The sequence below is a fragment of the Octopus bimaculoides genome, chromosome 15, assembly GCF_046866305.1.
Source record: "Octopus bimaculoides isolate indiv1 chromosome 15, ASM4686630v1, whole genome shotgun sequence".
NCBI classification, from domain to species: Eukaryota; Metazoa; Mollusca; class Cephalopoda; order Octopoda; family Octopodidae; genus Octopus; species Octopus bimaculoides.
This window is the reverse complement of record NC_142942.1, coordinates 58066276-58083775: the sequence shown is the minus strand read 5'-3', so window position 1 is coordinate 58083775 and position 17500 is coordinate 58066276. Positions and strand designations below refer to the sequence as shown.

Genomic DNA, 17500 nt, shown 5'->3' with positions numbered 1-17500 from the left:
GAAACATTTTTTATATATATATATATATATATATATATATATATATATATATATAGCAGTTCAGCAAAATAGATTGATAGAATAAGTACTAGGCTTACAAAGAATAAGTTCTGGGATCAATTTGTTTGAATAAAAGCTGTGCTCCAGCATGGTCGTAGTCAGATGACTGAAACAAGTAACAGTGTAAGAATATATATATATACACACACACATATACATACATAGACACACATGCATATATACATGCACAACAATACACACATATATACACACATACACGCATGCATATATGCATGCATAATTTATATATTACTAAAACAAAGTAGAGAGAAGTTGATGAAATACAATTTATTTATTAATTACTACTTCTAAATACTTTTTCGCCATTTGAAGGAAATTATCAAAGAAGCTGACATTTATATATATAGCCATACACACATAAGTATATATATATATGTGTATATATATATATATATATATATATATATATATATATATATATATATATATATATATATATATATATATATATATATATATGTACACACACACACATATTCATATATATATATACATGTATGTGAGCACTCAGAGACATACATACTCTTAGAAATACAAATATACTTCGCAAAGCACTTTTAAAAATCTTTATACATCTTCCATTGATGTTTCTAGAGAAAGAATTCTTGCTCAGTTCACGTTAATAAAAATTGGAGTAGGTCTCTGTGTGAACTCGTAACATGGGAAGAGGAAGTCCGTGAGTATAGTTTGGCAAATAGGAGAAATGGCGGTAATGAGTGCAGTTTGAAAAGAGACAAAGGTTGCGAGAGTTGTATTTCTTGGTCATTGTTTGATCTAAATATATAGCATGAGAAAAGAAAAGGTACCTTTTGTTAGTGGTGCTGTTAGCTACCATAAAAGAGACGAACAATAATGTAAAGGTGACTGGAAGAAGTCTGTGAAATGCCGCCAGGCTTGCATATGGCTACGTAAAACTGATTGCTCAAAACCATGTTCCATAAGGAAGACAATAGGTCACGAGGGTGAGAGAGAGAGAGAGAAAGAAAGAGAGAGAGAGAGAGAGAAAGAAAGAGAGAGAGACAGAGAGAGGAGACAAAAAAAATATGATATAAGTAAAAAATCAAGAATATCCAGCCTGGGGACAAAGTTTATGGCAAAAGAAAATGAGAAGAATGAATTGAAGAGAAAAAGGAAGACCCTCAGGCGAAGTCATTAACTGCAATAAAGAAGAACTGATTCTTGAAGATTACCATTTGGTCATTTCTACACGGCCATTGGTAAAGCCAGCCATCATCTTACAAACTACTCTCTTAACAGAGTTCTATATGATAATTACCAAACTCTGATAGCTTAATTTTCTTCTTTTTCACTCTTTTTTTTTTTTGTTCAATTTGTTTGTTCAGATTATTGTTATTGCTTATAACAGATTGATTGGGTATAGAAAAAGACTGTTGAATAAATCATCAAAACTGAAGATTCTATTGCCAATTTGCTGTGACCCCACCATTAACAGATCAATAATAAGGGTTCAATAAAGCAATAAAAGATTACATGAATTTGCTTCATTCAAAAGTCCAAAACTGGTGGTGGACGATGCCAAACATAATTTCAAGTTTTCTTTATTCAAAATTGACCAATAATGTGTAAACTGCTGAGTGCATCAGGGAAAATGCACGTATGTGCAATATAAGCAATGTCAACAAATGTGTATAGGGAAACAGTTTCGAGAAAGTTGTCCAACTTGAAGAGACTAATCTTTGAATAAAGAACACAATTATAGCTTATTGGGACTACAAAATGCTGATATCAACGATGTGCATTTTAACGATGGTAACTAACTACTTCTCGCTTGGAAATTATCATTGCAAAAGCTTAACATTTCTCAGTCTTGTTAATTTTTATTGCTTTGAGGTTGTCCAATAATTACTGAAAATCTAAAAAGTTTCAAGAACTTCCTCCGAAGAAAGTTCTTCAAAGTGATTGAGAAAAAGTTATGCACAATAAGAGGCAGATATCTAGTAAAGGTCTTAGTTTCAATACCTGATAGGAACTATTTTATTTCTGTAATGTAACTAATATCTTTGGGAGAAGTATTAATATAAAAACTTGGTATCAATGCCTGTAAAAGTTATAGCCTTCAGCTGTCTCAGAATTTAATAGTTTCATGTAGCGAATGCTGCCATGGTCAATGCTGCCATAATCCTTGCATTCAGTTCATCTTTGGTGTCATAAACACTTTTGTTGGTCTCTTGCACAACTGTGCCCCATACTATTAATCAAGGGGGTTACAGTTTGGGAAGTTACGTGCCAGATGTTTAGGGGTAATGTGGTTGCAGAAATTGTCTGACAGCCATGACTGGGTTTTCTTGCTTGTGCGGCATGCTGCAAAGTCCTGTTGCCAGACATAGGGTCTTCCAGCAGCCACCCTCTTGACCTAAGGGAGCACTACCTCCTGTGAATTGCATCATGGTGCTGTTTTTCTCACAGACGGCACCCAGGTGACCCTACTATACTGAGTAGTCAACAAAATCAAAATCAAACAATGTGCATGCATGAAATTGAAAATATAAAATGGCGACAATTTACCCATCACACCTTGTGCGTGCTTGTATGTATATCTATGTGTATATATATATATGAGAGAGAGAGATCAGACAGATATTTACATACATGTTGATAGATAGATAGATAGAGAGAGAGAGAGAGAGAGAGAGAGAGAGAGATTTACATAAATGGCTGCAATATATGTGTTTGTGTGTAGATATTTAAATATTTACATATGTCTGTAACTGTGTGTATGAGTATATATTAGAGAGTGTGTGTGTGTACAGTGAAAGGCTTGCATAAAGACAGAGATAGGTGTATGTTGAATTTATTCAAAGAAAAGAAAATATAAATATATATATATTTATGTATGTGTATATATATATATATATATATATATATAAAGCATAAAAATGATTAATCATATAACATTACCAGCGATATTTACCTTACAGGGAATTTCAAATCACAATGAGAGAAAACAAAATGAAACAATAAAATAAACAAAAAGAGCAGATGACAATAAAAGTAAAACCGTTCCAACAAAAATGAGAGCAAAAAGAAATAAATTCTCAAAGACAATAGTGAAAACAGCAGCAATAAAATGACAGACATAATGAGAGAGAATTTGTGAATAATTATGAATTGGATATCTGTGTTATTTTGAGGAAACAAAATATGTATGCAAGCCATATATATATATGCATATATATGCATATATATATATATATATATATATATATATATATATATATATATATATATATATATATATATATATATATACATACACAACAATTGCAAGGAGTAAACTCATTTATAAAATTTTGTTTTCATACTTTATATATATGTGTGTGTATGTATATATATATATATATATATATATATATATACAATAGATAGCTACAAATGTGTGTTTTGTTATGTTGATGTTCTATTTATTGTTAATGTCAAAGTATGTTACTTTTTTCACTACATTGTTCCTTTTGAACACAAACACACAGAGGCATGTATGTGTGGTGGAGTGCAGTCATCACTGTGTAGTTAAGAAGTTTCCTTCCCAATACTGTGGTTTTGGGTTCAGTCCCATTGCGCAGCACCTTGCACAAGTGTTTTCTATCATAGCCATGGGATGTAAGTAGATCCAGTAGATGGAAACACAAAAAGCCCATTATATACACACACACACACACACACATATATATATATATATATATATATATATATATATATATATAGCCATCCGGTTGCACCAGTCCTCAGTCAAATCGTCCAACCCATGCTAGCATGGAAAGCGGACGTTAAACGATGATGATGATGATGATGTATATATATATAAATATTGGACAAAATAATGGAAACAGCAGTGCTTATGTTAATGGTATTTTCTAATCAAGATTAGTCCTTTGTAACAATTTGAATTGATTACAAGTGATATCTAAATGCATTGCTGGCATCTTGGGCCCAAGATCTTACTGCTTTAAGAGAATTTCATTTATAATAATAAAATGTGTGGCCTTAATGAATTTCAAAGTGGGAAAATTGTTGGAGCTCGAATGACAGGAGTCTGAATCACTAGAACTGCAGAACTATTCTATGCTTTGAGAGGTATTGTCTCTAGAATTATGGCTGCATTCGAAAAACAAGGGAAAATGAGTTCTGTAAAACATGATTCTAATCAGAAGTGTGTACTCTCAGAAAAAGATGGTAGAACACAGAAAATCAATGTTTCCAAATATCATAGAACTACTGAAAACCCAGTGTTGATCAAAACTATTCATTGTGAGCTCCATAGTGCTGGATATCAAGAGGGTTGGCGACAGGAAAAGTATCCATTTGTTAAAAAGATCTGCCTTTGTAAATTCTGTCTGAACCATGCAGGTATGCGTCGGACATATCTCTCTCTCATATATATATATACACATATATATATATACATAAATATATTTTATATATATATATATATATATATATATATATATATATATATATATACATAAATATATATATATATATACATAAATATATATATATATATACATAAATATATATATATATATATGGGAGAATATACAAATAATAACAACAGACGAGGACAGGTGGTGTAAATAACAAAAGTATATATTAGTATGACGCTCGGGAATATGGAAAGTCTTATATATATATATATATATATATATATATATATATATATATATATATATATATATATATATATGTATATATATATATATATATATATATATATATATATATATATATATATATATATATATATATGTATATATATATATATATATATATATATATGTATATATATATATATATATATATATATATGTATATATATATATATATATATATATATATATATATATATATATGTATGTATATATATATATATATGTATATATATATATATATATATATATATATATATATATGTATATATATATATATATATACATATATATATATATATATGTAAATATATGTGTGTGTGTACAAAATATATATATATGTATATATATGTGTATATATTTATCCACATACACACAAACATGCATACATACATATATACACACACATACATATATGCATATATGTATCTCTCTCTCTCTCTCTCTCTCTCTATATATATATATATATATATATATATATATATATATATATATATATACACACACACTCAGGCATACACAAACAAACACAAAGAATGAAAAAGATAGATGTAGACGTAAGGGATATTGATTATTCCAATTCAATTTATTCAAGGAATTGTCTAAAGAGAGATGAGTTTTGTTTTGGTAAGCAAAACAAAACCTTTCAAAAATGGGAGGGAATACAACGCAAAAAGCAAAAAAGCAATGCAGAAGGGTTATTCACATATACGCATGCATACACGCACACACACACACATATGTATTACATATATATATTTTGTACTTCTATATTTCATTGAATCTACATCTAAACTACCAATAATATATAATATTTGTTAAACATTCATTGTGACGCTAACAGAAGTAATCACTAACCTAATGTTTTTTGTGGGGTTTTTTAAGGGTCATATTTTTGTTTTTGTCTTTATTCAAATCATAGGAGTACGAGGGAAAGGAGAACAGGAGTAACACCGAAGGAGCTGGATAAAATGCAAACAAAATTATCCTCAACAAACAAAGAAAAACAAACAAAACCCCAAAATGAGAAGTAAAAAAAAAAACGTTTCACAAGTAAAATATAACAAAAAATTTAAGAATGACAAACAACAAATAAAATTAATAAAATAACGAAAGTATAAGAAAGGAGGGGTGGGGGGGAAAGAACTGGAGCTGCCTAAAGAAAGGTATTGTTTAATGTTTATTTATAAAGAATAAAAAGAAAGTCTAAGAATAAAAAGAAAAAAAGAGCAAGGGGAGAGAAAACCAGCCACCTTCACGGAAATAATAAAGTGTGGGGAGGGTGGGCATAAAGAAATAAATAATCCAGGTAGGGAATCAGCTATTTTCACTTCCTCCCACCACCATTTTTTGCCCCCCCCCCTTGCTGTTTCTCCCATCCCCTTCCTTTCCTGTCCTTCCTGCCAACCTGTTTCCTACCTTGTAAAATAATGGATGAAAATCTTGTTTCGCAGATTATAGACAAATTTTAACATCAACAGAAAGAGAAGCCCAGAAAGTCTATCTGTGTGTGTGTGCGTGCACACGCATATATAAATACACATATGTATGTATGTTTATACATACACATAAAGTAGATAGGTAGATAGATGCATGCAGATGTACAAATATAGCAATATACTAAAATTCAATTATTCAAATGATTGTCAGTAAAACAAATAGTGAACAAAAAAGGTAAAAAAAAAAAATATAAAATAAAATCATGAAAATAGAAATTAAAAATGAGTGACAGAAATTACAATGATAAACAAGTCATGAAAATTAAAAAGTAAATGAATATATATAAAATTGAAACGATGATTATGATAATTAATTTTTTAATATAGATGGATAGCTGTGCATTGTGAGAGAAGGAGTGCTTCACTGTTACTTTATTTGATCAATGCACCCAACCTCGCGATGAATAAAAGACAAAATCATTCTCAGGAGGATTTGAACTCTCTATATAATAATAGAGTTTCTCTTCCTTGCTAAAAGAGAACAGATGAACCAATCAAATTGCCACTAGTGAAAAAAAGGGCACAAGCCCTTGCCCAGCTGTTGTCCACCAATCTACAGGCACAATGCTTAGAGCAGGTCTATTCACTCTAAGCACTTTTGCCAATCACACACCTTTTGATGAATTCAAAACAAAAAGAATAGACAAGAATTTTACATATATAAAAATAATAGACAAAAAAACTATACATATATGAAGACAAACATAAAAGTTGAAATGTAAAGAAAAAAACAATCTAAAAGGAAGGAAAATGTCTGAATATATTTTATGTTGCTACTTACTTATCTTCTTCTTGTGACTTCTCTTCTTTTGGCGGTTCTTCAGGAAGACAAAGAGTTGTGATATTTCCTTGTCTGCAAAATACAGAAAAAAAAAAAAAAACTCATAAAGTTCCGATGCATGAGTCATCATCATTTTAACACCCACCTTCCCATATTTGCATGTGTTGGGTAGAGATTATATGAGGCAGATTTTTTACAACCAGATGCCTTTCCTGTTGCTAACCCTCACTTGTTTACAAGCAAAGTAATATTGACAAACGAACAGATATGTGTTTGCAGATTATCAGCAATGAATGACACTGCTTGTTTGACAAGGGCCATCATTTTACAACAATCACACAATATCAGGACAAGGAGACACAAACACACACACATATGATGGGATTCTTTCAGTTTCCATCTATTAAATACATTCACATGGCTTTAGTCAGTCCAGGGTGATAATAGAAGACACCTGCCCCAGGTGCCATACAGTGGGACTGAAAGCAAATACACATAGTTGTGAAGCAAGCTTCTCAACCACACAACCATGCCTCCACATATATCATCATCTACTTTAAAAGACAGTGCTATATCATACTATAAACTCAAATGCTATGAAAAAGAAACACAAATTCAAAGAATTAACTGAAGGAATTTTGGTTTTGTAGTTTTGTACTGGAATTAAAAGAAAAAAAAAACTAATGTATTTTCAAAAAATAAATCACAATTTTAACTTTTTGGTTATTTTTGCATCTGTAAATGAAATTTGTCCCATAGATATTTCTTTCCTTTCAATGAACGTTGAGAAAAATCTTGAAACCAAATCTAATTTCAAAATACCAACCCTCTACAAAACATATATACACATACAAACACACAAATACACACATAACAAATGTGTGTAAATGTGAGTACACATATATGTAAATACACACGAACACACACACAGGTGTGTGTGCACATATATGTTAGAAAATCAATTTTGACTTCAAAACTGATTACGTAATAGAGTGATTCGCCTTTTAGTGTTGAGTCCCCCATCAGTAATTTGGATATTGCACATGAAATCGCAAGATAATGGTTTCAATTCCCAGATTAGGCAGTGGGGTGTGTTCTAAAGCAAGACACTTCATTTCACATTGCTCCAGTTTGTTCAGTTGTAAATGAGTGACTGTATAGTTGCATTCAGAGGAAATGCTGTGATTTTGGTCACTTATGCACCATGGCAGCCAGGTAACCAGCCCTCACCTACAACATAAGTAAAAACAGTATTTGCAGTGTTTTAACCAGATACGTTTTCAGGGAAGACTGGAAGCAACTAGCATCACTTGTATGACAGTGGCACTTGGATACATCTATCAGATGATATCAGAAGAAGGAGACAGACGAAATACCGTTAAGCATTTTGCCCGCTGTGCTAACGTTTCTGCCAGCTTGTTGTAGCCTTGTTGTAGCCTTGTTGTAGCCTTGTTGTAGCCTTGTTGTAGCTTTGTTGTAGCCTTGTTGTAGCCTTGTTGTAGCCTTGTTGTAGCCTTGTTGTAGCTTTGTTGTAGCTTTGTTGTAGCCTTGTTGTAGCCTTGTTGTAGCCTTGTTGTAGCCTTGTTGTAGCCTTGTTGTAGCCTTGTTGTAGCCTTGTTGTAGCCTTGTTGTAGCTTTGTTGTAGCTTTCAAATAATGTCACTCTACTGGCTAAGCAGGCAGGGCTATGGCACACAAGTGACCAAAGTCATAAAAATTATACCTAAATGAGTGACTAGGAGCGACATGAAATGAAGTGTTTTGCTCAAGAACACAATGACCCTCCTTACACCTAGGCCAAGAATCAAAGGCCACGTGTCTTCATGGGTCCAACTGTAACAGCTGAAAACTGAACCAAGAACCTTTATCTCTGTATACCATTTAAAAGAACAATCTAAATCTTTCTGCTGGGGATTAAAGAGAATCCATCTTGGAGTTTGGACAATTTAAAATAGTAAAAAAACAATTTTATTTTTTTAAATAAAAGTAAAACTAATAAAAGTTGATAAGTGTAATTTAAATATAGAAAGAGAACTTTAGTGATTGTACCAAAAAAAAAAAAACAAAAAAAAAAACAAACACATTTATAAGTATATCAGATAATATTAGTGCTGCAAGCATTTGCTGATTAGCACAATATCCAACTGTAAAACGCCAACCCAACTTATTATGGAAGAAAACAAAATTCCTTGATGCATGATAATTGACTATAAAAGAGTGTTCAAATTCAAGTATGAATTAAAAATTAAATATGTTTGTCTGGCAACAGAGACCATATCAAAGAGACGAACACAATGACTATATAAATAGTTAAGTAGGTATCTCAGCTTTTGCTAGCAATTGAGCACGAATGCTTGATCAAGTTGACATTAGTGAGAACTTGATAGCTGGGCACACACACATAGGAGAGCAGCGAAAACTGGACATTTCTGAGTCGGGAGCGAGCGTAATGTAACTGTGCACAATAAAGTGGACAGAATTACCGTTAGTGGGGTAAGGGGTGTGGTGGTAGTGGTGGTGGGGTTTATGGTTGCGTCTGTGAGATTGGTAGTGGTAACAGAGCAGTGAGTGGAATCAGTAGTGATGGGGTGTTACTAAATGTAGCAGCAGCAGCAGCAGCTGTAGCAGTAGTAGTTGTTTTTGTTGTTGTTGTTGCTTCTCATAAACAATAGTTGAGCTGCACCCAAATCAAAGGGAAGAAACAATAACATTAAATAAATTATATATGTACATGTGTATATATATACATACACACGTCTATATACATACATGCATATATACGTACATACATATGTATATATTTACATATCTACACATAGAGAAACATGTATGGTGTGTGTGCATATCCATATCCATATACACAGGCATACATATAAAACTCACATTAGTTCTACACAGTACAACTCAAAACAACCTCACAATCTGTGCATGCGTGTGTGTGTGTGTGTGTGTATGTGTGCACATATATGTAGTTTATAAAAGTGTGTGTGTGTGTGTAAATATAATTATGTGTATGCATGTATGTGTGAACACACCTGACATAAATTCAAATACATACACACAGACCCCCCCCCACACACACACACACAGAATCCCTCACACACACACACACACACACATGCACACATGATAATGAAGATTTCCACAGAGAATGCTTACAAGAGAAGCAAACAGAAAAGTGAAATGAGAGATAATAGAGAGAGAAAAGATGAGAATTGACAAAAGCCTAACAGAAATTTAAGTCTCGATGTTGAAGCTGACCTTTATTGACAGCCTAATTGTATAGATTATTAACATCACCGGCTTGCAATAACTTCATATTTTTAAACAGTCTACATAGTTATAGTACTGCCATTCACGATGATGGTGATGATGATGATGATGATGAAGGGGAGATGGAGAAGGTGAAGAGAAGGGAAACAGTGGTAAAGATGACGTGTGTTTTTTTTTGTAGTGTAGTTATTGTATGGTGAATATCATCATCATCGTCATCAATAACATTAGCATCATCATCATCATCATCACTACTACCAAACCCACCGACCCCAACATCCCTCATAGAAGCAACATAATGAAAGTGCATACCACCACCACTATCACCACCACTACCACCACCACTACCATTGTCACTGTTACCATCTACACTAGCAGTAATGTCATTCTCACCTATGACATCAGAAACATCACAACAATCATCATACTCGTAAGCAATCTGAAAATCAGTGTTAAGAGGAAAAGGATTTTCTTTTTTGTTTTTTTTCTTTTGCAAAGGTTAAACATGTTATATCCCACAGAGCACCACTATCTCCCCACCTCTACCAACCATGACCACCTCAATCAACATAAATTCTTGGGAATCCAAGAAAGCTAAAACTGGAAGCTTGGTGAGATTTGAGGTTGGGGCAGTTGCTGTATATGACCAGCCCCATGCAAGTCTGGATTCAAGGATAAGAGAAGATCAAAGAGGATTAGCGAATGTGGGCCCTTGAAGGATTAATGAGAAGAAGGTGAAGGGTTCCCTGTGAAAATATCTGCAAAAGGCTAAATACCCTGCTGAAGGCACCCAAAGGACAGGTGGTAGTGTGACGCTGAGGGACAGACTATGTCTATGACCCACAGACAAGAAAGGCTTAATTAACGGGCTTCTGCACACTTTCCATCTACCTGGACCTCAGGTGTTACACAATAGGATCAAACTAGATTTCTAAAAACACAATGAAACACCACCAGTGATTGGAATTGATGCACCACAAGCAGAGGGTTGAGAAGACACCTGATGAAGGCTGGAGAGTATATCAGCCAAAACATTGTGTTAAAAACAAACAAGATGAGGAAAACTTTCCACAAAATGTAAATAATGTAAAGTGCAAGTTATAGAATAGAAGGACATTTCAGACATGGTACTTCATAGGACACACAGAGAAAAGTTCTGGAAAGAGAAAAAAGGAAAGAAAACCAGGAAAAAAGTATACATACAGATAGATGGATAGATAGATGGATAGATGGATAGATAGATGCATACATGCATTCATACATACATACATATATATCATTGAATATTCACCCACTAAAAAAAGAAATAACATAGCAAAACTTGATATTATATACGCATGCTCAGATGCTGGCATATAAAGATATGCATACAAACACAGTCTTCCAACAGAGGTATATACACATGCATATATACGCATATATTCACAGGCAAACATTAATATAGACTGGTCAAAAACAAGTAAAGACATTGCAAAAACTGACATCAGCCAGAAGGGGTGAATTGTGAAAAACATGTGTGTGTGTGTGTGTGTGTGTGTGATGGAGAGCATAATATTTCATGAACGAAGAGAAAGTTAAATTGATGGAGGTGCAGAGAATTATGCTTGTAATGATGATATCAACATTATCAAACAGGTGTGTGTTGTTGTTGTTGTTGGTGGTGATGGTGCCTAACTTGACAGCCAATGGGAATTGTCAAATACACACACATATAGATATATGCACATATATGCATGTGTGTGTGTGTAGAATATAGGAGACATAAAAATATAGTAAAGGCAATGTATTTTTTATATCTAATAATATCTAATAATAAATAATATCTAAGAATAATATTAATAATAACAATAATAATAATAATAATAGATGGTGAAGGGAAAAAGAGAAATAAAATAAGCCAACTGTATTTATCTATTAATTTAATATGGTATACATTTATTTTATGCCTTATTTGTGATTTGTTTTTATTTTCTGTTTGCTTTTTTTTTTTTTCATCAAAGGAAAAAACTTCACAAGACTGAAAACCACAACTTAACATGGTGGTCATTTAAGGACTCTTTTAGGTGGGGATTCATGTGGGTGCATATATCCAAAGAGAAATTACCAGAAATTAACAAAAGAGAAAAAAAATGTTAGAAAAACCCCCAAAATATGGACTAACTAGTAGATGATGATGATGATGATGATGATGATGATGATGGTGATGGTGATGGTGATGGTGGTGTGAAGAAGTGATGATGATGATAAGGATGATAACAACAGCGTCAAAGACGATGAAAATATAGGTGATGACGATGATAATATTCCATAATGTTTCATAATTATGGTGACGTTCATATTTTGTGAATCATAATGATAACAGCAAGAAGAAGAACAACAACAACATTTTGTAATTATGATGATGATGAAGATGATTATTATAATAATGATGATGATAATGAAGATGATGATGATGATGATGATTATGGAGATGATGGTGGTGAAAGTAATTTTGATGATGTCTGAATCAAGGAAGATGGGGATTTTGTTGTAAGGGAAGATTCAAGTGATTCAGATAACCATCCATGATATAAATGCTACTGTTGATGATGATGATGATGGTGAACAACACAATAACCATCATCGTTATCACCAGTAAAAATAAATGGACAGGAAACACACACACACACACACACACACATACATTCTTATACATGCACATACTGCATATATGTAAAAACTAAATAGATACCAAAGGAAAAGAAAAACAGAAAAAAAATTGAAAACAATAAATAAAATAAAATAAATATAACAAAAAAATTGAAGCTCAAAATACAAAAATAAACCAAGAAGCACCAACAAAAAGCAACGCCAAAAAATGTCAAAAAAAAAGCAAAAAAAAAAAAGAAAAACTTGTTAGAAAATCCTCGTAGACAGCATAAACATCAGAGAAGAGTAATTCAAAGTAAACAGTAAAAATGGTAATGACATGTTTAGTTAGTAGCTGTGGACCTATAAAGTAGAAAGATATGGGATAATCTAATTATGCGAAGATCATCTAGTCGAAAAAAAAAAAAAAATAATAATAATAATAATAAAACAAAATATTAACAAATTTCATCAGTGATAGGAGTTGGTCAGATAGAAAAGATGGAGAGGAAGATGGGGAGAGAGAGAGAGGGAGAAAGGGAAGAGAGAGTGTGATGGGAGAAGCTGAGGTTAATTTTCTTTTTGTGTTACTGATTACGTTTTATGTATGATATGCACATATGTCTCATCTGTGTAGTGTCACCACTATCATCATTATTATTGTCATCATCACGTCATCCTCATCATCTACATTCTCTTCATCATCATCGACATCCTCTTCGTTACCATCAACATTGTCAGCAGCGTCACCATCATCAGCATCATCATCATCATCACTGCTGCTGGTGGGACTAGGACTATATAAATGTATGTTCATCTTGTTTTGATTGTACTATATTTTTTTTTTCTATGCCATAGCGTGAAGGTTTGATAGGTCTGCAATGCAAAATCTCTTCTTTGTGTCTTAATTCAGTGAGTCATCTCATTTAATAATCTTTTTAGGACATCCACCCAGTTTGTTATACACACACGCACGCGCACACACATACACACAACTCAGACGGTCCAAATGTAAAGCCACTCATATTTAAATAAAAATTTTGATCAGAATAAAGTTCTTGACATCAACACACACACACACACACACATATATATATATATAAAGCACAATGGGCTTCTCTCAGTTTCCATCTACCAAATCCACACACAGGGTTGGCCCCAAGCAGTAGTATGTGGTTGGAAAGCAAACGTTTTAACATACACCCATGCCTGTATTTATATACACACACACACACACACATATGTAAATATATATTGTGTGTAGATAGTTAGGGTAAATCCCAGTTATTTCCGCTTGAAGCATATCTGCTTAATCCATTGTTACAATACAATGTGTGGTCACAGTTGTTGCTGTATGTTAGTTCAAAATGCATATTAAAATTGAGAATGAAGGAAATATTATTTGCAGAAGTAACGTATAACAAAACGGAAAAATTGAAATTGTCTGGTATAATTTATTCTTTATTACATGTGTTCATTTTCATATAGAAATTACAAAAATTTACATGTTAGATAGACATGTAAGGAATTTATAATCAATAATTTATAAATTATAATTATAATTTATAATTTTTTTTCTGTCTGAAGAATTTCTAATTGGAAATTCTTTACATGTAAATCTTTGTAATACCTATTAGCAAAGGAAACACATGTAATGGTGAATGAAGAATACCAAAAAGCTTCCACTTTCCTGTTTTGTTTTATATATATATATATATTCATATGATGATCATGATGATATCTAGGTGTCTGTACCCCTTTGTGTTTGTCCTCTATCACTGCTTGACAACCAGGGTTGGTTTGTTTATATCTCTGTAACTTAGCAGTTCGGCAAAAGGGACTGCAAAACACTGTGCTGAATGGAACAATGATAAATGAATATGGGGACGCAAAAAGTTTCGTTCTGAGCCCCCAAAGTTCTCCCCTTAACTTAACCAAATAAGACCCACAAACAGTTTTTAAACATACACAACACAATATTGTTTCATGGTTGGAAGAATATTTAAAGTTAAATTTAATAACCTATGATCAATAAATAATAAATACCCTTAATTTTGTCGTTTGTTCAGCTCAGGTACCTTTGTGTATTTTTTTACTTTTCTTTAGTGCTATGCTGATGGGTATGTGATTGTCAATCCGTATAAGAAACACCCAACCCCACAGAATGGTCAGGTAAACACAAGCAATAATCAGCACGTTCTGGGAAGCTGAGCATTTCGGATGGTTGCTGGGGCCTGCTTTCCAGATCCACCAGAATCTTTGACATATTGCTGACCCATGTTATCACACAGATCAATCCATGACAAGCAGAACACAGGTTCACAAATGAACATACAGTGATATCCCAGATCAATGATGGTTGAATCAGTGATAAATGAGGACAGATGTATAAGGTAGGAGAGAAAATATAGGCAAGATGAGTCTTCATTCTGAGAATGGTTCCAACAAGCAGCATATGTTTATAAATGGTAATTTTAATGGTTACAACTGCTAAGAATAGGTTTTTCCCTCATTGAATGCAGATTTCTTAGAATTGTAATTATATACAGAGCATTTGCCAGGAAATTTTCAAAAATTACACTGGACAAAAATTTGTTGGCTTTCATTTTTTTTCTCCAAAACAGCTATAAAAATATGGTTTATGAATATGTGTGCATGCTTTTTGAGTGCACACATACACACACAGGAACACACACACACACATATATATATATACAATATATGCATACATACACACACACAAATATAAATACATACACATACACATATATATATATATATGTATACATACTTACATTCATACTCATACATACACACACATATATATATACATACATATATACATATATATATAGACATACATACATATATACAGATGAATGTGTGTGTATACGTGTATATATATATATATATATATATATGTACAAATACACATTTAGGCATATATATACACATACGAAAGAGAAAGTGTGAGCATGTGTGCTTGTCAATGTGTGTGGCAGGGATCATTGTATACACGAGTGTCCATTTTATACAAATTTCAGCAGCATATTTGGGGAAAAGAAATTTTTTCAAGTTAAAGGAAATTGAAAATTTGGGGAAAAATCAATTTTCAATTTCCCTGGAATAAAAAAAAAAAGGATAAATAAATAAAACGTTTACTTGGAATAAGAACTAAAGATGTGTGTGTGTGTGTATGTGTGTGTGTGTGTCTGTGTGTGTGTGTGTGTGTGTGTGTATTCTAATATTAGCTGTAACAGATGTGGCAGTAGACGTATATGTACATGGTCTAATATTAGATACAACAATTATAAAGTTGATTGTGTATACATGTGTGTATGCATGAGTGTGTGTGTGTGTGTGTGTGTGTGTGTGTTCTATTTTATATGTATATGCATGTTATGTGTACATATATCTATTTATCAATCCCCCCTCTCTCTGTCTCTATCTCATATATATATAAATACATATACACACACTTGCATACACATACATGTATGTGTATGTGTATGCGTAGTTACATATATATGTTTATGTATGTATACATATAGACACACATATACACACACAGGCACATATACATATAAATACACACACACACAGACGTGCTCATATATATGTAGAATGTATATGTGCATGTGTGTGTTTCTCTAGCTACATACAATCTAAATTAGGAAACATATTTTAACATAGTTTTGGTGGGGTGGGTGTAGCTAGTTTTAAAATGTGTCTTGAATTCAGAAAGGATAGACATAGAGAGTCAGTGAGATAGACAGACAGAACGACAAAGTAAGGTAAAGTTGTAACTGCTTTTTAACATGCTTTTTAATTAAGTAATTTTATGTAGAGCATAACAAATACTTTTTATTCACTGATTTGGTATATATATATATATATATTTGAACATATACACCCGCCTGTATGCAAAGAATATACATATACATACATAAGTGAAGGAAGAAGATGAAGAGTCAGCGTAGCACAAGTTTAATACTCGTTACATTTGTTTCGGTGCCATTACTTTTTGAACTACATTACATAAGAATAATTAAACCTGATCAAATACATAATCATCACCACCACCACTTAATGTCCATGCTAGATGTGCTGGTATAGGCTTTTTGCTAGTTTAACAAGATCCAATAAAGCCACAGGCTGTATTGTGCTGCTGTGTCTGCTTTGGAATGGGTTCTGTAGTTTGATGTCCTTTCTAGCACCAATCATTTGGCAGTATGTACTAAGTTCTTTTTCATTTTCTTTTTTTTTTCTTTGTGACCCCATCAGGAGTGAGGCTGGCATGCAATTTGAAAGGTTACAAACCCTGGGAGATCAAGTTAAAGCTAAGAGATGTGGGGAGAAAGATAGCATGAGAGAAAGGGTCAGAGTGGAACAGGTTTCTTACAGTAGTGAAATTTGTTGGGGAGGAGGAGGAGGAGGCCAATCGATTAGATTGACCCCAGTACACAAATGGTATTTAATTTATCAACCCCAAAAGGTTGAAAGGCAAATTTGACCTTGGCAGAATTTGAACTCGGAAAATAAAGACAGATGAAATAATGCTCAGCATTTCAACCA

General features: G+C 32.7%; 1 protein-coding gene across 2 annotated transcripts in view; it reads right to left on the bottom strand.

Moving 5' to 3' along the window:
* LOC106870740 (tRNA (guanine-N(7)-)-methyltransferase non-catalytic subunit wdr4) overlaps window positions 1-17500 on the bottom strand; it is a 1059977-nt gene that overhangs the window by 785358 nt on the left and 257119 nt on the right. The window contains exon 2 of one of the 2 annotated variants that reach the window (XM_052973384.2): window positions 7026-7097. The exons of the other annotated variant lie outside the window; for it this stretch is intronic. Within the exon in view, the coding sequence (XP_052829344.1) occupies window positions 7026-7097 (72 nt within the window). The remainder of the gene's footprint in view (window positions 1-7025; window positions 7098-17500) is intronic. 2 annotated transcript variants of the gene reach the window in all.